The sequence below is a fragment of the Podarcis erhardii genome (genome assembly GCF_964252035.2).
Source record: "Podarcis erhardii genome assembly, chromosome: 7".
Taxonomy (NCBI): domain Eukaryota; kingdom Metazoa; phylum Chordata; class Lepidosauria; order Squamata; family Lacertidae; genus Podarcis; species Podarcis erhardii.
Genome location: NC_138511.1, coordinates 69,003,524 through 69,028,626, shown reverse-complemented (window position 1 = coordinate 69,028,626; position 25,103 = coordinate 69,003,524). Strand labels below are relative to the sequence as shown.

Sequence of the window (25,103 nt, the reverse complement as noted above, 5' to 3'; positions counted from 1 at the left end):
GAACCCGCCCCTCCCGTCTGCTGCCTTCTGACCAGGATGCCACTGGGCACAACCTTTCCTGTTGACTAGATGGAAACTTGCTATGTTACACTGCTGTCTGTCATGTCATTTGTGCAGAATAGCAGGAGGCTGCTGTCGGTTGTATTGCTGGTCGTTCCTGTGACACTTTTGCTAATGCAGCCAAAGTATCGGTTGAACTCCTTCCAACATTAGCATCGCCCGTAAAAATAGAAGCCATGTCCAAATGGCCATCCGTAATATAGAGCCCTTGATATTTTGTTGCAGCTTTTTTCTTCGAGTGGGCCGTTGCCTTAAAAACAACAACAACAACAACAACAACAACAACAACAACTGCTTGCTACTGTGATCTGGCACTATTCAGGGTGGAAATGAAGCAATAGGATGTTCCTGAATAGATACGTTCCAACAGATACGTTGTGGCCCAAGAACTCTGCAAGATGCACATTGTGGTGGCAGCCTTCCCAAGGCGGTTCTAACACTATTAGAGTACAGTGCCTCTCTTCGGTATGGTGTTGGCACACATTTGGAGAGGCTATTGCATTGCACCTGTGGTTCACCAGAAATGCTTTGTAATTAAACTGTCTGACCTCATGAGAGCCGAAGAAAAGCCCTGCTGGATCAGCCTCATCTAGTCCTACATCCTGTTCTCCCTGTGGTCAGCTAGCCTCCAAGGAAGACCTGGACACAATAGCAGTCTTTCCTCTTGGGATTCCCAGCAACCATCATTCAGAGGCATGCTGCCTCCAACGGTGGGCGTAAGCCCCTAGCCACTGAGTCTGGTAGCCATTGGTAGCTTCATTCTCCAAGAATTTGCCTAATCCTCATTTAAAGCCATCCAAGTTAGTGGCTTTTGCTGTCTCCTGTGGGAGTGAGTAAAGATAAAGGGAACCCTGACTATTAGGTCCAGTTGTTACTGACTCTGGGGTTGTGGCACTCATCTCGCTTTATTGGCCGAGGGAGCCGGCGTACAGCTTCCGGGTCATGTGGCCAGCATGACTAAGCCACTTCTGGTGAACCAGAGCAGTGCACGGAAACAACGTTTTCCTTCCTGACAGAGCGGTACCTATTTTTCTACTTGCACTTTGACATGCTTTCGAACTGCTAGGTTGGCAGGAGCAGGGACCGAGCAATGGTAGCTCACCCCGTTGCAGGGATTCAAACCGCCGACCTTCTGGTCAGCAAGTCCTAGGCTCTGTGGTTTAACCCACAGCGCCACCTGCATCCCTCATGTGGGAGTGAGTACTGTAGCTTCATTATGGGGGGGGGGGGAAGTTTGCTTTTCTGTCCTGAATCTTCCAACATTCAGCTTCATAGGATGGCTCCTGGTTCTAGTATTATGGGGTGTGGGGAGAGAGAAACCCTTTTCACTTTCTCCACACTTCACAACAGTCCCCTCTAGAGTAGGCAGCTTCTTCTTCATTTGTACAGAGCTAGAAACAGGTTAAGAAGTCACAGACACCCTGCAATTTCATTCCCAGACAAAGCTTTGTAATTCTTCCAGATCTACTCTTCCCATGAGCTCATGCTGACCTACTTCTAGAGATCATGCTTGGAATTCTGTCTTGGCCTCATGACCTCCTATAGTTTCCAGGTCAGGTGCTGGAAACAAAAGAGCTACACCTTCCATTGGTTGTACAGTGCTGTATTTTTTAAGTTTAGATTTGCTGGGAGCTTAGTGATGCTACTCTGGCACCCCATCTGGGAGAATCCATTTGACTTGGGGGAACTGTTTTGCCCCTGAAAGTTTTGCCTCTAGAAGTATATAGTGAATTGTGCTTGCTTTTATACCACTGCTTCCTCGGCTCTTTTGGCCTGTGGTTGGCTTGTGTGCATGTGCCCTGCATTAAGCAAATGAGCTCTGCTTCTGCATAGTTATGTCCAGAGCTATGCATGACCTATAGGTTGCCCTAAATCTCCATTTTAACCGGTTAGACAAGAATCCTAGAAGCCACAGCTTGCAGTTATTTCCTGTAGTTAAGCAAAGTGCCATTGGCCTACATGCATGTGTTTGGGAGACGTCATTTCCTCTGTATAGCAAACTCAGGCGCTGAGTGCCAATTGGATTGTAGCCAAATTTGGGACACTGAGGAACAAGAGAGGATATCATTATGCAAGGTTTGCAGAGGGGTAAAAATGTATGTCAATCATCTGAAGTCATAACGACACTCACTTGTCAAAGTTGGCCCACAGGGATGGGGATCTGGCCTGTTGGTCTAAAAAGGTTCCCCACCCTCCACCGGAAGTGAGTGAAGTGGTTGAGGATGCTAGGACTGAATTCAGTGAAGGTTGAGCTCATGGACTGCAGCCAGCAGGTCAGAGAGAAGAACTGCAAATGCACCTGATCAGAGTTTCTCTCTTCGTCCCTCCCTGCTATGATGCTGTCTTATGATTCTGAATAGCCAGGGCTGTGCCTTATTTATAGTAAATTATATCTGCCCTGCTCATTCCACCCACTCAAAATAGAGGTTGCCTTTCAGCATAGGTTCTCATCAAATTACAACAGTAGAATCAAACTGGAGCTAATAATAATAATAATAAAAACCCAAGCATTTATAATTGCCGTATAACAAAAGCAATGCAGCAGCAAAAAAACAACCCTGATTCAAAACTGGAGTTGGAGGTGGTTAAAAGAACAGAATCTGCATCAGGCTTGTTCTAAAGATGTTTGGACAACATTTCAGAACATTGAACATTGGACAACATTTCAGAACATCAGAACATTTCAGAACAGGCCATCAGAACATCGGAGGCAGGAGGGGAGGTTGGCATTCCTGTCAGAATGGCGAGCCAGGGAGCACCCCAAGGTTGAGGGTCTGACGCAATTTCAAGCTGATGGCCTGAGCTGTGACAAGATGGCTTCTCTCTCCCACCCCCTGGTTCAGCTCCCCACTTCCTAAGGGGTTGATCTCCTTTGAGGATTTGCAGTACTTGCCGCGGCAACCTTTACAAACTGAAATGTGGAAGGAACAAACCTCACGTGACACCCGGCACTACTCTTGTTACAGTGGTTCTCAAAAAAATCTGTTCTCCAGATTCCCTGTAGCATTCCCTATGTATGCACTTGCTCAGGGAGTCTTCCAGTTCATGTTATTGCTATTGGAACACCCCCAAAATGTTTCCAGACTGATGCAGATTTCAAAGAACAAGGAGTGATATGGCATCAAGAGGTAGTCATGGCCACCAACTTGGATGGCTTTAATGGAGGGGAAGAATATCAGTAGCTACCAGCCAGAATGGCCATGCTCTCCCTTCCCTGTTGGAGGCAGCATGCCTCTGAATACCAGTAGCTGGCTGGAGTTGCTGTGGTGTTCAGATTCTGCTTGCGGCGTTCTCATGGGCAGCAGGTTGGTCACTGCAAGAACAGGATGCTGTGCTTGATGGGTCTTTGACCTCTGATCCGGGAGGGCTCTGTGATCTTTCATGTCAAAGAGGAGGGGCAAAAGAAGCTGTATTTCTTGCCCGGAGCAGGAGCATATACCTCTCATCAATCTTCTTGACGCGCAGATAACGTCTGATCCGTCCCTCTGCCTCTGCTGGCATTCCGATCCTCTGTTTCTTTGTGTTCAGTCCGATTCCGTTTTTCTGGGCCCATAACCAAAAATGTGAGATTTTGACCAGCTTCGGCCCATCTGAAGCTGATACAGGCTCGTCTTTTCTTGAGCCCAAGCAGAGCGTCGTCACACAGCAGAAGGATAAGCAGTATGTGCTACATTCTTAATTTTTATTTACACTTCTATGCTGAGAGAATACAAACATGCATCTTGCCTCTGTGAGAGCAGAGAAGCAACCCCTCTCGGAAACAAAGAACACCGAGAGAACCAGTGAAAAACAGGAAACCAGTGAACGTCACATCCAGTCTCCCATTCCCATGGGAACCCAACAGTAACTCTGACTGTGGAATGCAAAACAATGTCCCATGACTGCAGTTGCTGCTCAGTGAGGGAAATAGAAACCAACAGGCTCCTCTTATGAGTAAAACAAGGGAAACCTTCACTGAACAGGGGATAAAACAGTATACCTCAGAGAAGTTGCCAACATGGTGTCCTTCAGATGTTGTTGGACTACAACTCCCATCAGCCCTGGGCAGCAAGGCCAGTGGTCAAGGACTATGGGTATTGTAGTCCAGCAACATTTGGAGTGTACTGCTTCTAGAGAAATTGCCTTGCAGTGACATTTCCTCAGTATTGGCTAACAGTTTAGAAAAGACAAAGCAAAAATAAGCTAGTGGATATTGCCCCATGCTACAAGAATGGATTTCAAAAGTTGGTTTCCTTCCTGGGCCAAGGCCAGAAACTCTCCTTCACCTCTATCCACCCCAGTCTGGGTCTGCATAGGCTGGATTGAAATGTTGTTTTCAGGAGAGAAAGTCTCATCATGGAGGAAGAGGTGAAGGGGAGGAGGGACACTGTACAGACATGTCTGGGCAAACTTCAGACACTGAAATGGAGAGCTAATTGAGCCTTGTGACAAAATTCTTCAAAACGCTTGCAAAAGCAAACAAGTGTGTGTGTGTGTGTGTGTGTGTGTGTGTGTGTAGGACATCAACCTTGGCCTCCAGTCTATGAAAATAATTGAGAAATCCAGGATTTTACTGTAACTCTATCCTGGGCAGTAGTGAGTCCATCCTAAAGCAAAGGTAGGGAGTGAAAGATAGTTTTAGGCTGTTAAGTAGATTGCAGCAGTAACTGGTGAGGGGGTGATTAATTGCCCCCCCCCATTGTGGATACTTCAGGGTGGGTTGTTCCTGCTAGTATGAACATTTAAATGTGTATATTTTATGCAAAGGATTGAAATCCTTGTTATTGAGAGAGAGATGGGTGGCTGTTCTTAGCTGTTGATAACATTGCTGTACTTGTTATGATGTATAAATAATGGCTGCAATCCTTAGAATACACTGCTCACTTTTAATCTGGAATCAGTCTAAGCACAGGGATCTGAACCTTAGTGGTTGTAAATCTGAAAATCTTTTGCCCCCCTACCTACCATCTGAAATAACTGTGCCTGGTCTTTCACTGAATGTAGTACAGTACTGCCAGCTTAAGAGGAATTGATGAAAGATCTACAGCAGGGGTAGCCAACGTAGTGCCCTCCAGCAGGATTTGACTACAATTCTCATTAGCCGCAGCCAGGATAGCCATGAGCGACCATGTTGACTACCCAGGATCAGCACTTTACGACTCATGAAACTAGAGTTATTTTCACAGTTTAAGGTCAGCAATGAGGAAAAGTGGGGCTCTTGTGCCTTGAATCGGGCAGAAATTCAACTGATTAAGCCTTTTCTAGTATGGAAATAAAATTCTGGGGAAAACCTTGCCTGTTGACACTCTGCCTGCCAAGCATCTTAGTACTTGACATGTGACCCCCTGAATTAATTCTGAGCCTTCCACCCCACTTGCAAGGAATATGCAAATTTGCATGATGCAAAGTACATGCATTATTTATGCAAATGCATGCCCTCTTTTGCAGGTAGGGCAGAGGGCCCACAGACAGTGTATTGGCCTCAGAAAATCTTCTTGGCACCCCTGACTCTGAATATCTTTTTTTATACTCTGCTGCTCCTAATTTTAGATTTCATAGCTGCCCTTTTCAGGCTGGGCTTCCTTAACAGTTGGCTGTGTTTTATTGCCGTACCAACCAGTTCCCACTTCATTGAGCAGCTCTGCAAAGTGGAGAATGGCTCTCATTGATCTTACTTAACAACCAGCATGCAAAAGAAAAGGCGATTTCCAAAGAGGCACTCTCTTTCTGACAGCCAGCAAAAGATTCTGTCTGGCTAGCAGGGCACATTTGGAAGGAATTCAAGGCTGATTTTAGAATGCAGGGTGTAAATTAGACAATTGCACAGAGAGGCTCCGTGGGGTCAGTGATGGGGTCTAATGCAGTCACAGATGGAGGCTGTGTGAGGTCACCACCAGCTACAGGTGCAGAGCTGTCTCCTCTCTCTCATTCTGGAGACATTTTCCCCTTGCATCTCTGCATCTGCGGCTGAGCTGATTATCCTCAAGGAGGGGTGTATATCTCTGAGAGATTTCAGACTGCAGCTGCACAAGTCCAGTGGGGCGTGCACAACTGCCTGGCTTGGCTTCTGCTGGCATGAGCTTGGGGATCTTAGAAAGTAAAATAAAAAGCAGTGTCTTTGGGCGATTGTGGAATATGGTCTGTAAGATGCTACAGTATTTTGCACACCAGGAAGGCTCTTTTTGAACTGTTGATAGACCTAGGGACATAGGGACCTTGGATGGAGTCAGATCCCTGGCACATCTAGTTTAGTACTGTCAACACTGATTGATGGTGATGCTCCACAGCTTCAGAGGGGGACATTCCTAGTCTGTCTTGGAGACGCTGAGGATTGAACCTGGAACCTTTTGCTTGCAAAGCAGATGCTCTGTTATTGAGCTGCGGTTGGATTGTCAACAGTGGGTTGTGGGATGGTGATGTCTTCCTAGCACTTAGTCAACCCACGTGTGGGGAACCTAGGACCCTCTGAATGTTGTTGGACTCCCCTCAGTCCCAGCCAGTATGCTGAATAACCAACAGTAATGGGAATTATAGTCTAGTGCACTGTTTCTCAAACTCGGGTCTCTAGCTGTTGTTGGACTACAACTCTCATCACCCCTGACCACTGGTCCTGCTAGCTAGGGATGATGGTATTTGCAGTCCAACCATAGCTGTGGATCCACAAAAGGTTCCCCCACACTCTAATCTAACTTCCTTGCCTTAAAAAACAAAGGTACAGAAGTTGCTAGAGAGCAGCGGTAGTGACGTCCTCTTGATGTTGTTAGACTGCAGCTCCCATCATCCCCTGACCATTGGGCATGCTGGCTGTGGCTGATGGGGGTTGTCCAACAACATATGGAGAGACCACATTGCGACTCCTGCTGTAGAACAAGAGAATGGAATACAGGCGACTCTCAGCTTATGCTTGGGTTGTGTTCCGGACAGTGTTCAAAATTCGGCAGGAGCCAGGCACATTTTGCAACTGGCTATTAACCACTTAGGGAGCTGGGTGGCGCTGTGGGTTAAACCACAGAACCTAGGGCTTGCCGATCAGAAGGTCAGCGGTTCGAATCACCGTGTTGGGGTGAGCTCCTGTTGCTCGGTCCCTGCTCCTGCCAACCTAGCAGTTCGAAAGCACGTCAAAGTGCAAGTAGATAAATAGGTACCGCTCCGGCGGGAAGGTAAAAGGCGTTTCCGTGCACTGCTCTGGTTTGCCAGAAGCGGCTGAGTCATGCTGGCCACATGACCCGGAAGCTGTATGCCGGCTCCCTTGGCCAATAAAGCGAGATGAGCGCCGCAACCCCAGAGTCGGTCACGACTCGACCTAATGGTCAGGGGTCCCTTTACCTTTATCAACCACTTGCAACCAAGTGAAGATGCCTGGGCACCAGGATGGCACCTGACATCTCCACCATCTGGAGGTGCATGCCTGGAGATCACTGGATCTTGACTGTTTTCACACACTAGCAACACAGCCTGCAGAATTCTATCTGTTATATTTTATCTGCACAATCAGAATGAATTTCAGGAACCAAGAAGTCACATTGAGAAATACGACTTTCAAGCTGTCAGCCCCAACAATAACAACTAGGCATTCCATTTTGGGGACTGGTTTAAGGAGCTATATGACGCCTAGCTTATATATCTGAGTTTGTAAATGTGAATATGCACACGCTGCAAGTTACCTGTACACTGTACAGCAGATAGGTGAGCTTTCATTGTTGATTGGAGGAGTGGGGCATAGGTCTTGGCTTGAGAATAGGCATGTTTACAAATGTTTCGACTGAACAATGCTAGAATGCTTGCAAGAACTTCCAGATCTTTGAAAGTAGGAAAGTGAAGTCTTTCTTCTGAGATGGCAACAAAATGCAAGGGTGTGGCCCCATTCTTAGCTTTATGAAAAACATTCTCAGTTGCAGCAAATCTGTTTGCTGCAACTGAGAATCTCGTGCTACTGCGTATAATTAGCAACAAGCAGTCTGCCTCTCACCTGCGTCTGGTCTTCCAGGAACAAAGTAGGTGTTTGTCCCTCCTGCAGCTCCTGAGACAGGCTCAGGCCTGCCAAGGACACTCTGGATGCTGGTGGAGCCTTGCTTCCTTGCCTAGGTGGATTCCTGACTGTGAGGTTCATGCTGTTTTCAGGGAGCAATCAGAGGCTGACTTGGGGGGCAAATCCAAGCACCTCTGATGGTTGCAGGTTCAAATTCGTTTATTTGCAAAGGTATAACCCACACTTTCACAAAAATACAGCAAGGTGGAGTACAACATCTAAAGATAGAATCAACAAAAAGATCCATAAAAACAGAAATAGATATCAGTAGATACTGATTGGTTAAAAGGAAACCACCCAGAGATTAAGAGCTCTACTGACTGAGCTATCCTAGCTGTTTACATCAGGTTCTAAAGAAAGAGCTACGGGTGTCTTCCATGCGTGCTGCGGGTTGTGTTGGGATCCTCTGGGTTGTGTGTGCTCTAATGCAAGTGCTGATGATGTCCCTTCCCTTAAGAAGACCCCTTTTCCCCCAGCCAAGCTCCCCTCCCCTCCATGGTTTTCCTCTGACTTCATTCCATTTTAACAAATGTTATCCCTTGCTTGACCCTAAACAATTGCTTTCTCCCCATCCAGATGATTACATCCTCCAAGTATTTTTCCAGCACTGTTATCATGACTGAACCTCAGCCAGGCTTCAGGTTAACTCTTTGCTGCTCCGTCTGTCTCTGCAACCTGTTTGATGGTTTGTGGCAGTGCTGCTCTCTTAGATGAGCAGGTAAACAAAGACCCCTGCAACTTGGGATGCGGGAGAAATAAATTCAGTTTGCCACGAAAATCTGGCAGTTAGAGCTGACAGAAAAATTAACCACCAAACTCTCTCTCCTAAAGCCAGTAATAAAACTGTTAGTCTTAACCTTAATCCCTGTCCACTGACTTGCACTGAAAGACTAAGCCAGGTTTTCTGATATTTTCATTCCAATCCCATGCTAATTATACCCATCCCATGCCAAAGGCTTGGAGTGGTAATATCTAGGGGGAAAACATGTTTATTGCTACATCCCAAGCTTTGATTTATACAGCCAGGACATCACATCCCATTTGCAGCTTGAGGTTGGCTGCTGCTGCCGCCAACACCATCCGCTCTGCTACGACTGCCAGGAGGCGCTAATTTCAGGGAAGATCACACCAGTTTTGGGTGAGATGGTGCCACTGCTTCTCTTGCCTCTGGAGGAGGCAGTGGGGTAGGTAGGATGCCTGCAGGAGTGCTGCCTGGGGGACTTCTGCCACCTGAGGCAGCCTCCTCCCCCTGCCTAATGGCTCTGCCAGCTGCATACAGCTAAGGTGAAAAGCTACAGCGTGCCGGCATTGCTGATTTAGGGTCAGTAGCCAATTGAGGTTTCTTGTGGTCAGGGCCGGATTTAGGTTTGATGAGGCCCTAAGCTCCTGAAGGTAATGGGGCCCTTTATATGTCCAGCTGTCCTTTGTCAGCAACAAATTGTTGCTGTGTTTTGCGTTAAATATACAGTATGCTGTATGTTAATTTATGGACCTAATAGGTATCTAAATCCATTTGCACATAACAAATAGGAGCCTACACAACACAAAATACTGTTGCTGTCTGTAGGTTTTGTTTTATTTGTTTTTTATCTTATATTTTGGAAATGTACATCCAGTTGTTGTTTTTTCCTTTACATTTTTTAGGGCCCCCCAAGAGAGTGGGACCTTAAGCTATAGCTTCCTTAGCTTATACTGCTTGTGGTTGTTCCTTCTTAGGGAAGAGCTGTGCGGTAGAGGCTGCCCTGATCTCAGAGGTGGAAGGGAAAGAATGCTTCAGGAGAGCAAGACAGATGGAACCACTACTAGCTTCATCTGTAACTTGAAGAACTTGCTTTTCCTTCCTCCCTCTCATTACTTTTCCCTTGTGTGTCATATCTCTCTTGAATTGTGAGCCTGAGGGCAGGGGCTGTTTTAGTATTGATATTATTTTTTTGGTCTTGAGAGACTTTTCGGCTACAGGGGTGGTGTGCAATTGCTCATTAATAAGAATAAAAATGCAAAATTCATGCAAATTTGCAAAGCAGCCAATCTCTGGTGACCCTCTGGGTGTGGATGAGCACTTAACAGTAATGGACATTTTGCCTCAAATGGCCAAATAGAGAGATGTTGAGGCTGGTGTCTCTCCTTTTTACTGTGGCAGAAAGGCATCTTTAGGATCCTGCTTTGTATTGTGATTCTTTGTTTGAATCCCTCAAACAGAAGGAAAGTGGGATTGGAAGTTGCTTTGGATGGAAAGGAGGGCTCAGATGATGGACCTGTTTCCACATTCACAGAGGCTCCTCTTTGGCTGTTGGGGGCTTTTTACGCTTTTGGTGCCTCAGCCCCAGCTGCCTTCTTTCTGTTCTCCATGCATGCAAATAGCTTGGTCGGTAGAGCATGGGTTTACATCAGTCAGGGTCATGGGTTCAAGCCCCACATTATGCAAAGTATTCCTGTATTGCAGGGTGTTGGACTAGATAACCCTCATGGTCCCTTCCAACTCTACATTTCTATGAATCTACGATTCAGATACCTTCTGTGTGCATTTGTAAGGACACAATTCAGCAGAGATCTCTGCCAGCCTTTTTAGCTGCTTGACTTCTCCTTTTGCATGAGTGAGGTGAAACAAACCAAGCAGTCTTCCGATAACCATAGTTTCCCATTTTCTCCAAACCAGGAAAGATTGTGACATCTGAATTGCACCACTGACGGTTGGTTTCTAAACAGTGAAATACTTATGCACTAGGAAGTAATAGCATGCACGACAAAAGGACAAAACGCTTTGCTTTCTTTAAAAAATACAATTGGCTGATCTTTAGATGACCTTGGCTATCATTTTATTGGGCAGTATAGAATGTCACTGGAATGGATGCTGTTAAATCCCACTGTAGTTTCTCTGGTGTTGCAATTTAAGTCTTCAATATCTCCTCGAACAGGCCTTTTAAATTTTACTGCAAACTGTTTCTCCCCCTCACTCCCCGATACCTGAAATTATACCCCTGGATGGAGAGGCACCTTCAGGGATACTGTAACCATGGACAAATGACTGAAGGGGGGAGTATTTGGCCTCCAGAAAGGAAATCCCTTCCTGCTATTAAAGGTTCCTAGTCTTGATGGCTATTTGCTGCCAGCCAGGATTAGAGGCAGGCAGCATGCCTGTGAATTCCAGAGAGGGCTATGATTCTCCTGCCTCCTGCTAGGCCAAAAGGATACTGTAGATATTCTGATAGGGCAACAAAAATGATCAAGGGGTGGAGTGCAGGGCTCATGGGAGGGGAGGCAGTGATGGGCACCACCCTTCCTCACCATGTCTTTGATTCAAACGGATGTCTGTCTGCGCTCTCCCTGAGCGCAGGCTCCATTTTTGTAATCAGCTATGTCTTTTGAAACATAGCAGTGTTTTGACTTTGACATCAGAGCCAACTGCTAGGGGCTGAGGTCCCTTCACACCCCCCATAAAATATTTGAGGAGGCTGGGTCCCTCCAAACTTGATGGGCATTGCCATTCAAATGCTGAGTGTGTGCCGCATCTTGTGATCAATTACACAGGATGGTGCTTACCTGCCCCTCCTCCCCATGTTTTGTTCAAGTTGGCACCCTTGCTTGCATAGTTTTGCTGTTGCCTTTGTTGTGATCTAGTGCAAGACTGTTAAATAAGTGGATGCTATACTTAATGGGCTGTTGCCTGGTTTTTTTATTAAGAGGGAAACCAAGAGGAAGCCAGCTAACTTTCATTAGGTGGAATTGCTCAAAAAAGAAAAAAAAATCCTTCCAGTAGCACCTTAGAGACCAGCTAAGTTTGTTATTGGTATGAGCTTTTGTGTGCATGCACACTTCTTCAGATACCCAGATACTTATCTGAAGAAGTGTGCATGCACATGAAAGCTCATACCAATAACAAACTGAGTTGGTCTGTAAGGTGCTACTGGAAGGAATTTTTTTATTTTGTTTTGACTACAGCAGACCAACACGGCTACCTACCTGCTCAAAAATGGAAAGGCTTCACAACCTCGTCCCAAAGCTTCAATTTTCGTCGCCAAGGATGGGGTTTTATACTCTGCCTAACTCACACGTGTAGGAGACTGGAGAGATAAATTGCATTTAGTATGTCCTCTCCTAGCCATCAATAACCCATCCCACAGACACATCAGAAGCGCCTGTATACCAAGTCAGACCATTGGCCCATTTAGCTTGTCTGCAGTGTAGACACTTGACTGGTGCTCTCTATACTGGCTGGCAGCGTCTCTCTAGACTTTCAGACCCTACCTGGAGATGCCGGGATTGAACCTGGGACTTTTGCAAGCAAAACCGTTGCTCTGCTGCTGAGCTGAGCTCCTCAACAGGCCACATTCCAGTCTCAAGACAGAATGCAAGAGAAGGCAGCAGACATTCAAATGAGGCCCTGCTAGGTGCTTAGGCAGGTTTCAAGTTGCGCCAGGGGCTGCCTGAATGTCTTGTGCTGAGGTCTTCCCCATCATTTGATACCTTTGATCCTTTCAAACTAGAAGTGCCTGTGATCTTCTGCATGCAGAACGTGTTCTCTGCCACAGAGCTATGCCCTTGTTGCAGCCAGGGAGGAACTGGCTGGAAGCCACACCTCCTTTTCTGCGCTGTTCAGTCAATGCATTTTCTCTCTTTCACTCTCAGTCTCTGCATAGCCCACCCACCCCCTCCCCATGCTTGGGATCTCTCCACTCCAGATTCGGGTTGCCTGGCAGCTGCCTTGCACATCTGCCACAGGCCGGAGCTTCAAAGAGACTTTGTGTGGCCTGGCAATTCCCTCTTCCCGCCTCCCGGCTTGGCACTGCCCAGCAACTCTGACAAACCTTTGTGTCTTTTTCTCTCTCTCTTTTGCCTCGCAGAGCCTGGATGGAGACCAAGCCATTCTCCAGCGGATCAGGAAATATGTGAAAGCTATTCATGCTTCTGGGCTCAGTAAGTTAATGCTCTCTGCGTGCTGGTGTGGCCGCCAAGGGGTGGGGAAGAGTGGGGGGACACCTTGGGGGGAACGGGTAGGTGCTGCCAGGTGTGTGCAAAGTGCAATCTGACCCCCCTGTACAGTGTGAGCAGTATCATTTGAATAACCCAGAGTTGAGAGAGAAAAGGAAGTTTACTGGGCAAACTGAACAAAAGCAGTGCATAACTTGTGCATAACTAGAGGAGAAATAATCAGGGTTGCTGTTTTTTGTCTTTTAGAACAGGCCTCCTTCAAAGCAGAAAGATATTCAGCAGTGCATACTGAGGAAAGGCTCCCTCAGAACTCCCGCAGCCAATCAGGGCACAAGGATCATACCATTCTGATTGGGTGCTAGGCAGACACTTCCACTACCACCCCCCTCTTGACTGGCTGTCTTAACTGTCATTAGAATGAACCCTTAGGCTACTAACTGAATGATCCCTGCTGTTGTACTTCAAACAATCAGGGAACTTGGGAAGCTGCCCTACACAGTTAGACCATTGGTCCATCTCGCTCGGTATTGTTCATGCTAATAGACAGTGGCTTTCTACAGAGTTTTAATGTTGGACTATTTCCCAGACCCTGCTTCTCCAGCTTCTTGGTTTTCTGATTTAAGCTCCGCCACCAAGTTGTTGCAGCCCTTCTCTTCTTCTGGATTTTGGAGAAACCCCCTTTAACCTCTTTCTTAGCATTTCACCCTGGTCTAGTTCACAGTCGGTCACCCGCAAAGTCTGGTGACCCTACAAGATGACTCTCCTTGGTGGGTTATATGAATTGGGATCTGGATTTGCCCTCTCCCAGCTGCCCCATCACCAGACTGACCTTTTGCTTTCCCCACAGAAGCTGTGCTGTTTGTAAACATTCTGTGACAGCCTCCTTCGCAGCTAAACATATTTAGAGATTTTATGAGGTTGCGCTGGCAGCAGGAACGCAATTTGCCTTGGTGCAAGGTTTAGCTGATGTCAGTCTTGTGCAATCCGCTTTCAAAATATATAAATTGCAACACAAGACTTATGGATTAGGATCTCTTTGAATGCGAAGGCATAACAAAATCTACACAGAGCATTCTTGCCCTAGAACAGCACAAGTGAAGGATTTGGAACCTGCGGCCCTCCAGATGTTGCTAGACTACAACTCCCATCCTCCCCAAGCTGGCTGGGGCTGATGGGGAGTTGTTGTTCAACAACATCTGGAGGGCAGCAGGTTGTTGAAGGGGGTCCCTAGCCCATGATGATGATGATGATATATATAGGCCGCCCATCTGACTGGGTTGCCCCAGCCACTCTAAGAGACTCTCAACAAAATGCTTAAAACACACCAAAACCTCAAACATTAAAAACCTCTCTAAACAGGGCTGCCTTCAGATGTCTTCTAAAGGTCAGATAGTTATTTCCTTGACATCTGATGGGAAGGCATTCCACAGGGCGGGCGTTGCTACTGAAACGGCCCTCTGCCTGGTTCCCTGTAACTTTACTTCTTGCAATGAGGGAACCGGCAGAAGACCGTTGGAGCTAGATAGATCTCTTTTTTTTATATAATAATTTTTATTCATTTTCCAAACACATAATAAAGACAAACGAAAAACAAAACAAAAACATACCAAACATTTAAACATGTATAACTTCATAATCTTATTTTCATGCACCTTCTTTCCTTCGACTTCCCCATACCACCCCATCACTGCATCCTTGTTTTACGATTCTTTAGCAACCCTTTAGTCAATTTATCTATAATTCCCTTTCGTTAAGTTTTCTTTAATTTGTTAATTACAGCTGTAATTCTCTGCTTCTTACCCCTTGACATCTTAACACTCCTCAATTTTACAACAGCTTTTAAGATATATTTTAAATTTCTTCCAGTCCTCTTCCACTGTCTCCTTCCCCTGGTCGCGGATTCTGCCAGTCATCTCAGCCAGTCCCATAAAGTCCGTCACCTTTGTTTGCCATTCTTCCAGAGTAGGTAGTTCTTGCATCTTCCAATACTTTGCCAGAAGAATTCTTGCTGCTGTGGTAGCATACATAAAAAAATTCCTGTCCCTCTTTGACACCAATTGGCCAACCATGCCCAAGAGAAAAGCCTCAGGTTTCTTAGGAAAGGTCCACTTAAGGACTTTCTTAATTTCATTATAGATCATTTCCCAAAAAGCTTTAATCTTCAGGCAGGTCCACCAAAGGTGGTAAAAAGTACCTTCAGTCTCATTACATTTCCAACATTTATTATTGGGCAAATGATAGATTTTTGCAAGCTTGACTGGGGTCATGTACCACCTATAGATCATTTTCATTATATTTTCTTTCAAGGCATTACATGCAGTAAATCTAACACCAGTGGTCCATAACTGTTCCCAGTCAGCAAACATAATGTCATGACCAATGTCTTGTGCCCATTTAATCATAGCTGATTTCACCGTTTCATCCTGTGTATTCCATTTCAACAGCAAATTATACATTCTTGACAAGTTCTTAGTATTGGGTTCTAGCAGGAGCTAGATAGATCTCAGTGTCCAGGCTGAAGGATGTGGGTGGAGAAGCTCCTTCAGGAATACTGGCTCCAAGCTATTTAGGGCTTTAAGGATCAGCACCAACACTTTGAATTGTGCTTGGAAACGTAGTGGGAGCCAATGTAGATCCTTTAGGACTGGTGTTTTATGGCCTGGCGGCTGCTCCCAGTCATCAGTCTAGCTGCCGCATTCTGGATTAGTTGTAGTTTCCGAGTCACCTTCAAAGGTAGCCCCCAGTCCCTGTATATGCCACACATGCACCGCAGATTCATTCAAGAGGCCTAAAGGATGGTGTTGGAGGCAATTCAGGTTTCTCTCGCAGCTAATATTCTAGGAGCCAGGAGCTCACGGTCCACAGTGTTGGGCCGTGCCCTTTACTGGTGTAAGCAGACTGGAAGTGCTCAGGGCTGTTGTTTGCCTGAGGCCTCATTCTAAATAAAGCTTCCTGGATAATCTTGGGCCAGTCACAGTCTCTCATCCTGATTTGTTGTGAAGGCAAAATGGGGAGGAGTACGCCACCTTGAGCTACTTCAAGGAAAGGGGTGATATACAGTGGAACCTCTACTTATGGACGTAATTAGTTCTGGAGGTCCGTCCGTAAGTCGATCTGGGTCGCTGGTAGAAGTGCCGTTGTGCACAGGTGCATTTGGTGGCAGGGCGCTTCTGTGTGTGTGCAAACGGCAGAAGCCGCTTCTGCGCATGCATGAATCGTGGCAAACCCGGTATTTACTTATGGGTTTGCCGTGGTCGCAACTTGCATTGGGCCCAAGTAGAGGTGGTCGTAGAGGTTCTGCTGTACAGTCATACCTTGGGTTACAGACACTTCAGGTTGTGTTTTTTTGGGTTGCGGGCCGCCGAAACCCAGAAGTACTGGAACGAGTTACTTCTGGGTTTTGGCGGTCGCACATGTGCAGAAGCGCCGAATTGCAACCCGCTCGTGCGCAGATATGGGTTGTGAACGCTGCGGGTTGCAAACATGCATCCCACACAGATCACGTTCGCAACCCGAGCGTCCACTGTAAATGCAATGAAAGGAAGGAAGTAAATATGGAAGAGGCTCAAGTATGCACCACACCGCCCTCTCCTCACAGCTGCTGGTGCACACCCAGCACCACTGCCACAAATTGCTTTGCACAATTCAGCACATGCCTACATAATGCCTGCCAGTTGGTGTTCCTGCTGGGCTATTAATGGGTGCTGGTCATGATGGATATAGATTACCTCCATGATCAGAGGCAGTATGCCTCCAACTATTCGTTGTTGGGGAACATGAGCTCTCTTGCCCTCACGCCCTGCTTGTTGGCTTGCCAGAGGTGTCTGCTTTGCCACGGTGAGAAACAGGATGACGAGCTAGGACAAATTCATACTATACATTTAAAACACACTGGTAGCACTTTAAATCGTTGTTGCTCCCCCCCCCCCGGTGAATTCTGGGAACTGTGGTTTGTTTAAGGGCTCAGAGACTTATTTTCCTAACCGAATTACATTTCCCAGAGTTGCCTAACAAAAGAAATTGATGGTTAAACTACTCTGGGACTAGTAGCTCTGAGATGGCAGCTCTCAGCTCCCTTAACAAAGGACAGCAGAAGCCACGATTGCTTAAAGCTGTATCATAGTGCTTTAAATGTATGGTGTGAATGTGGTTCAGTATAAAACTCTTGTCTGATCCTGCAGGGCTGTCTTCATGTTCAAATTCCACACACTGCTTTGCTTCTTCCCTGACTTCTGTGCGTATCTGGATCCGGCAGAAAGCTTCCTTTCTCCTGATTTTTGTATCTTCTTCCTTAGCGCATGTGGAGAACGAGGAGCAGTACAGCGAAACTCTGGAGAACTTTGGCAACAACCACCTTTCACAGAACAATCATGAGCTTTCCACGGGATTCTTGAATCTGGCTGTCTTCACCAGGGAAGTGACGGCACTTTTCAAAAACCTGGTAAGGGTTTTTTTAGGTCTGCTTTTCTTTTCCGTCAAAGATCTCCACTACATTCTTCTTCTCAATCCAAATGTGTACACCACCTATTTAGAGGGAGGGGATGTTCAACCAGACTTGGCACTTTTAATATGGGACCTGCTTCTTTAAAAGAAATGAATATGCCAAAATTCCTTAACCTCTACAACTCCCATAAGCCCCAGTCCAGTGGTTACTGTTGCTAACTAGGGCCACAATTTGCATCATACATCTAAAGCACCATGGTGGGAGAAAACCATGACTTTTTAAAGTGGTACCACACTGCTTTAAATGTACAGTGCGGATGTGGCTAGAGTCTTTTCTGCAGCCCCTTTAAAAAGATCTTTATTATTCTGATATTAATGTTGGAGGCTTACAGTCCTCTTTCTCACGCGCATCTGATGAGGTGGATTCAGGCCTGCAAAAACTTAGGCCGTAATTAATGCAATTACGTTCTTCAAGACTTTAAGGGAATCTGTTTCAGCCGAAGCAACAGAGACAACTCCCTCTCTGGAAGGTGATGCAATTGTGAATGTGCCGGTCTTGTTTGGGGCAATAGGTTCCTATATTTCAACCACTGCATTTCCGTAAGGCGTGTTTTCCGTACTGCTGTGTTTTCAGCTATGTGTCCTGTGTTGATGCTGGGGCCCATTATCACAAAGCGGGCTGCTGCTACGAGGTGGTCTGTTTGAGGGAAGGATTTTTATGAATATGGTGGGAACTCTTGAAAGAACTAGGAGTGAGTGAATCTGTCAATTTCTGTTTCAGTTGTTTATTTTTACAATCTCCGGTTCAGTTTTCCATTTCCACATCAGTTTGCATATGTGTGTGTGTGTGTCCTCATGAAGATTGATCAACATCTTAGTGAGAATTCATTGTACAAAATACACATTTTTATACAGTGGTACCTCAGGTTACAGACGCTTCAGGTTACAGGCTCCGCTAACCCAGAAATAGTACCTCAGGTTAAAAATTTTGCTTCAGGATGAGAACAGAAATCGTGCAGCAGCAGTGGGAGGCCCCATTAGATAAAGTGGTACCTCAGGTTAAGAACAGTTTCAGGTTAAGAATGGACTTCCAGAACGAATTAAGTTCTTAACCAGAGAACTGTATGCAGTTTTGCCCAACATACACAAGTTTTGCAAAGCTATTTCCCCTAAGGAAAGCATTTTATTCCATTATTTTCACTAACGTAGATATTTATAGGTGTGTGCTTACCCTAGTATATGCATTTTTGTACATATCACCGGGTTGGTGATACTCAAAGTAGTACGACTTTTGGAGGGTAGCTGTGTTCTGGTGTGCAAATTGTTCTAAAAGTTTGCCTTCAAATGCAAACTCAACTCTTTTCTCACCTGTCCCTAAAAAGGACCATTAGTGTTTGTATTTGTACTGGTTGGGCAGAGGGAGAAGGAACATGGGCTGTATCTGTGTGACTTTGCTTCTTGTTGCCACTAATGGTGGTCTCTTCCTGGCCCCTCCCTTAGCTTCCCCCTTTAACGTAAATCGGAAACCTCTGGGCAGCGGCTATGTTGTTTATGGCTGGGGACTGGAGGAACTGTGCTGTGGGTTCTGTGTGCTAGAGCAGGCTCTGGCTGGATATGGTTGGTTTAAACAGAAGCCCTGTGTCTCATATTACAGCCCCCTTGCAAATGTGGAAGGAAAGAAAGAAAAAAATAAAGACGTGGAAAGAAAGAAAGGGAAAAAAAACCTGTCCCTGGAGGAAGAGCACATTATTATTATTATTATTATTATTATTATTATTGTTATTAATATTCATGAAAACAATGCTTGGGTATGTGCCACTTTAGACTGGGGTAGCTAATATGATGCCCTCCAGATGTTGCTGGAAAACAGCCCCCTAACCTTCCAGCTACTAACCTTGATGGTTGTGGTCTGCTTCCATTGTTGGAGGCAGTAATGCTTCTGAATGCCTGTTGTTGGAAATCACAGGAGGGGAAAAGTGCTGTTGTGCTCAAGTCCTGCTTGCAGGCTTCCCATAGGCAATCTGGTTGACCACCTTGAGAGAAGAAGAAGAAGAAGAGTTTGGATTTGATATCCCACTTTATCACTACCCTAAGGAGTCTCACAACCTCCTTTCCCTTCCTCCCCCACAACAAACATTCTGTGGGGTGAGTGAGGCTGAGAGACTTCAGAGAAGTGTGACTAGCCCAAGGTCACCCAGGAGCTGCATGTGAAGGAGCAGGGAATCGAACCCAGTTCACCAGATTACGAGTCTACTGCTCTTAACCACTACACCACACTGGCATGATCCAGCAGGCTCTTAGGATATGTTGTTATGTTGTTGTTATTTTTCACTATGCTGGCTGGAGCTGATGGGACTCCAGCAATGCTTAAAGGGACCATGTTGTCTACCTAGGGCTGAACCTGTGTCCTGCTTTAGAGAGGACAGCCCTGTAGGTTTGAAGAAGTGTCCAGTCCCAAGCTTGTGTCACACTGTTGACAGGCACGGAATGTCAAGAACTAACTCTTTATTGTCAAAAGGACACTTAGAAGTTAGGAAAAGGCACGTCCATCAATCCTACGCCTCTCAGCTACCCCTAGGTATGCACCTGATGATGCAGTTGCCGCAACAGAGAGGCCCACCGACCGACCTTGGCTTATGTATCTCCTCCACCCAAGCTGCGTGCAAGCAGGCAAAGACTCCACCTGCATGTGATCTTTTGCTCCTCCTGTTTCAATCTTCTTCTGGTCCTGTGAAAGCGTGGAGCAGGAGAGGTGGGATCAGGAGGAGGAGGAGAAGGTGTGGAAGCCCTTGAGTCTACACCAGCTTGACCGATCTCTCCCTCCTCCTGCTCTTGTTCTTCATTCTCCAATCCTGCACTTCTGACTCTCGTCTCCCAGCTGTTAGATTCCCCCAGTTCCCTTCTTCCCAGTCAGTCTCCAACTTCCGCTTCTCCCAGTGCCCACTCCTCAATAGCCAGCCAGCACTCCTCAGTGTCCAGCCAGTCCCTGAGATTTTGGTTTGAATATCAAGAGCTCTAAGAAAAGGAGAGCAGGAGGGGCCTTGAAGTCACCCTTCTGCAGTTAGATCCTAGACAGCAGACTTGAGCTGCTGTTCTGGACAGCACACGGGTCATATGCTCAAAGTCTTATGGTGTGATGGATTGTATTTCTATTTAGATTATACTAGTTATTTCTAAATCAGCACACCTAGGCCTGTAGCTCAATGACAGAGCATCTCCTTTCCATGCAGAAGGTCCCAGGTTCAATCCCTGGCCTCTCCAGCTCAGGACATCTGGCCTGGTGTCCTGTTATCACCATGACCAACCAGATATCTATAGGAAACACGCAAGTAGGAACTGAGTGCAACAGAACCTCTCCACTCTTGCAGTGGTATTCAGAAACATTTCTGCCTGTGACCGTGGAGGTAGGACTGCAAATGTCCCCTGTCTGAAACCCTGAAGATGTGCTACCATCCACTGTAGGTTTTGCATTGAGTCAGTGTTTCCTCAAACGTGGGTCCCCAGCTGTTGTTGGACTACAACTCCCACCATCCCTAGCTAGCAGGACCAGTGGTCAGGGATGATGGGAGTTGTAGTCCAACAACAGCTGGGGACCCAATAGTCTGTCGAGGTATAAAGCAACTTCCTGTGTTCCTATCCATATTCATATTCAAATTTTGTTGTTGCATAAGTGGCCATCCTATGACTACTCCTGCCTTAGGCAGACCCAGCATGCTGATGCAAAACGGTGATGTCACAGGAGTGGCTGTTGCCTTCTGTAAAGTTCTTTGAACAGGACTGGTCCTACCATGAAGCAGAATTGAGGCAGCCAGAAATGCTGGTTGTCAGGGAGTGGCAGCAAGGTCCTGGAGGTTACAGAGCCTGACCTGCACTCCCTAACCTAGCTGCCCACCCTTGGGGGCAGGAGAGGAGGATGCCTCACCAGGAATACTGTTCTGCAAGGTTCACTGAAACAAGCTGAGCACCCGATGGCCCAGGAAGGGCCGTAGCTCAGTGGTGGAGCATCTGTATTTGCATGCAGTATAAGGCCGATTCCTATGCTCTTCAGAGCTGCGCTGTGGTTTCTTCAGCTGTGCCTGTAGCACATCTGTACTTGATCACAATCTACAGCCGTGGTTCCATTTTGCTTATTCTGAGTCAGCATGTCAGTGGGTGGCACTGACTTGGTTTCATGTGTAGGTTCTTCAGCATAGCCACATAAAACTCGCAGGGTGGGTTTTCTTTATTTTCTTCTCTCCTCCTTTTCCCTCCCAAGAGAGGTTGGTCCGAGACTTAGAATCATAGAAACTTAGAGTTGGAAAGAGACCCGAAGGGTCATCTATTCCAACTCATTGCAATGCAGGAACCTCAGCTAAAGCATCCATGACAGATGGCCATCCAACCTCTGCTAAAAAAACCTCCAAGGAAGGACCTCTTGTGGCCACTGCTGAACACCTCTTACTGTCAGAAATGTTTTCCGAATACTTAGTCGGAATCTCCTTTCTTGCAACTTGAAGCCATTGGTTCAAGTCCTATTCTCTGGAGCAGGTGAAAACAAGCATGTTCCCTCCTCTGTGTGATAGCCCTTAAGATATCTGAAGATGGCTATCAGAGCTCGTCTCAGTTTCCTCTTTTCCAGGGGCAAAACATACCCAGCTCCTTCAAGCGCTCCTCATAAGGCTTAGTTTCCAGACCCTTGATCATCTTGGTTAACCTCCTCTGCACACATTCCAGCTTATCAATATTCTACTTAAATTGTGGTGCCCAGAATTGGACATAGTATTCCAAGTGTGGTCTGGCTAAGGCAGAATAGAATGGTACTATTACTTCCCTTGATCTGGACACTATACTTCTGTAAAGGTAAAGGTACCCCTGCCTGTACGGGCCAGTCGTGTCCGACTCTAGGGTTGTGCGCCCATCTCACTTAAGAGGCTGGGGGCCAGCGCTGTCCGGAGACACTTCCGGGTCACGTGGCCAGCGTGATGAAGCTGCTCTGGCGAGCCAGCACCCGCGCAGCACACGGAAACGCTGTTTACCTTCCCGCGATAAAGCGGTACCTATTTATCTACTTGCACTTAGGGGTGCTTTCAAACTGCTAGGTGGGCAGGAGCTGGACCGAAAGACAGGAGCTCACCCTGCCGCGGGGATTCTAACCGCTGACCATGTGATCGGCAAGCCCTAGGCGCTGAGGTTTTACCCACAGCGCCACCCGCGTCCCCCATACTTCTGTAGATGCAGCCTAAAATACCATTAGCTTTTTTTTTGCTGCTGCATCACACTGTTGACTCATGTTAACCAAGACCCCTAGATCCTTTTCGCATGTACTGCTAGTAAGCCAGGTGTCCCCCATCCTATATCTGTGCATCTGGTTCTTCCTGCCTAAGTGCAGAACCTTATGTTTGTCCCTATTGAAATTCATTTTGTTAGCTTGCACCCAATTCTCCAATCTGTAAAGGTAATTTTGAATTCTGATTCTGTCTTCTGCGGCCTTCGCTACTCTCCCAGTTTGGTGTCATCTGCAAATTTGATGAGCACCCCCTCAATTCCTTCATCCACGTCATAAAGACGCTGAACAACAACAGGCCCAGGACAGAACCCTGCGGCACCCCACTTGTCACTTTTTTCCAGGATGACGAGGAACCATTAATGAGTACTCTTTGGGTTCGGTCAGTCAACCAGCTACAATTCCATCTAACAGTTACTTTGTTCAACCCACATTTTACCAGCTTCCTTGCAAGAATATCATGGGGGACTTTGTCAGAAGCCTTACTGAAATCAAGATACAGTCATACCTCGGGTTGAAGTAGCTTTGGGATAAGTATTTTCGGGTTGCGCACTGTGGTGACCCAGAAGTAATGGAGCGCGTTACTTCCGGGTTTCACCGCTCGCACATCCGCAGATGGTCAAAATGACGTCATGAGCATGTGCAGAAGCGGCGAATCGTGACCTGTGTTCGCTTCTGTATGTGAGCGGGGCTCCGGAACGGATCCCGTTCGCATCCAGAGGTACCACTGTACATTATGTCCACAGCATTTCCCTGATCCACCAAGTTTGTAATTTCATCAAAAATGGAAATCCGATTGGTCTGGCATGATTATTTTTGAGAAACCCATGCTGGGTCTTAGTAATCACAGCATCCTTTTCTAAATACTCACAGACTGACTTTTTGGATGCTTGGGAGGTAGTCCTGTAGGCTGTCAGGTCCCCAACTGAACCAGGCTTGTTTCTTTTGCCTCTGGTCATGTTATGCTTTTGGCCATGCGATTCTCTCACCTGACCCCCCCTTCCGCTTTCTAGCTGTGGGTTGTGGCTTTTGCAAGGCGGGGAGAAAGGGCTGACTTGCCTGTGGGTTTTGTGGCAGTGGAGGAGTAGATGTGGCTTGTGGGCAGACCAGACATTTTTGTGCCTTGCAGCCATCTGAGGCTGCCCTGGAGTCTCCTGCACAGGAAGAGGCTTCTCCTGCCATGAGAAAAATGGAGGAGGTTTAGCATCTCCAGTCTCTCTCCCCGCCCCCCCCCCGCCGCCACCTTTGCCACTGTTTCCATTTCTGCATGCCATCCCAAATCTGGCCTGCTTGAGGGGTGGGGGAAGAAGAGCAGGAAACAATATTTATCTTAGTTGGAGTGAGGCTTGCATGGTCCAATAAATAAGAGTCCCTTTCTGGACCTGCCTCTGCAGATAGCAGGGGTGGGGAACCCCAGACACAAACCCCACCTGGCAGTGAGGAAAAAAATCTGGGGGGTGGCGCAGAAGGGGCAAAGCATATTTCTAGTTAAGCATGCTGTGTCCCACATGCTAAGATCACTGAAAAGAACAAGTGTTAATGACAGGTTTTCAGCAATGCAGGGGGGAAATAGGGGTGTAAGCTCTTTGGTTTTTTGGTGGCCCTCACCCCCTACACCATCTTGTGCCACACATGTTCCCCAGCCACACCCCATCTGCCCAAGCTGTGCCCCCCACCCAGCCCTGATTCACATCCTGCTTGAGTGCATTTGCTTGACTGGAATAACAGAACCATAGAACTTTAGGCTTGGAAGGGGGACCCCAAAGGTCATTTAGTCCAACCCCCTGCAACACAGGAATCTTTTGCCCCACATGGGAATGTGCCCTTGGACTCCGATAATGCCTTCTGCTTGCCTGCATGGAGGACAGAGAGGCGTGAAGGAACTAGCCTAGCGTACAAAAGTAATTTTTTTAGATTTGTTGCTCTGCCTGCTTTTGCTTCTGGCCCCAGCCACCACTATCATGTGGCCTCTGGGTGTTAAGTTGTGGGTGAACATATCAGACAACACAGCGGTTCTTCAAAACAGCTCTTGTTTATTCACAGGCCAGAACAGAACTGAACTGAAGGGTTCAGCCGGCTGCTTATATAGAGCTCCACTACAATGCAACTGTAACCACTTTCTGTAACTATCTAATCACTGAACGTCACTTTCAATCCCTTATTTGCATATGTGGACCTGAGTGAAAACTATCTACAGTATCCCCCTGCTGGCCCAGGGTGAGAACTCAGTACATAACACTGGGAGACTGCCCAGAAGGTCATGTGACCCAGGCTGTAAAATGTTCCCACCTCTGGCACATTTGCTGCATGCTTTGGAGGGAATAGTGGGACTGTGCATCTTCTCTGATGTCACTGTGCCCTGCAGGCCCCAACTCCATTTAGCTGTGAGGGCTAAAAGGG

At 46.8% G+C, this 25,103-nt stretch overlaps 1 protein-coding gene across 3 annotated transcripts in view; it reads left to right on the top strand.

Annotated features, from left to right (window-relative positions):
* ASAP3 (ArfGAP with SH3 domain, ankyrin repeat and PH domain 3) overlaps positions 1-25,103 on the top strand; it is a 72,822-nt gene that overhangs the window by 7,538 nt on the left and 40,181 nt on the right. For 2 of the 3 annotated variants that reach the window (XR_014158317.1, XM_081868751.1), the window contains exons 2-3: positions 12,910-12,982; positions 17,293-17,438. Coding sequence is in view for 2 of the 3 variants with exons in the window: in XM_081868751.1 (XP_081724877.1) it covers positions 12,910-12,982; positions 17,293-17,438 (219 nt within the window). In the remaining variant the exon portion in view is untranslated. Of the gene's footprint in view, positions 1-8,735; positions 8,787-12,909; positions 12,983-17,292; positions 17,439-25,103 lie in introns of those variants that run through there. The other variant, XM_081868752.1, reaches the window with a different exon arrangement.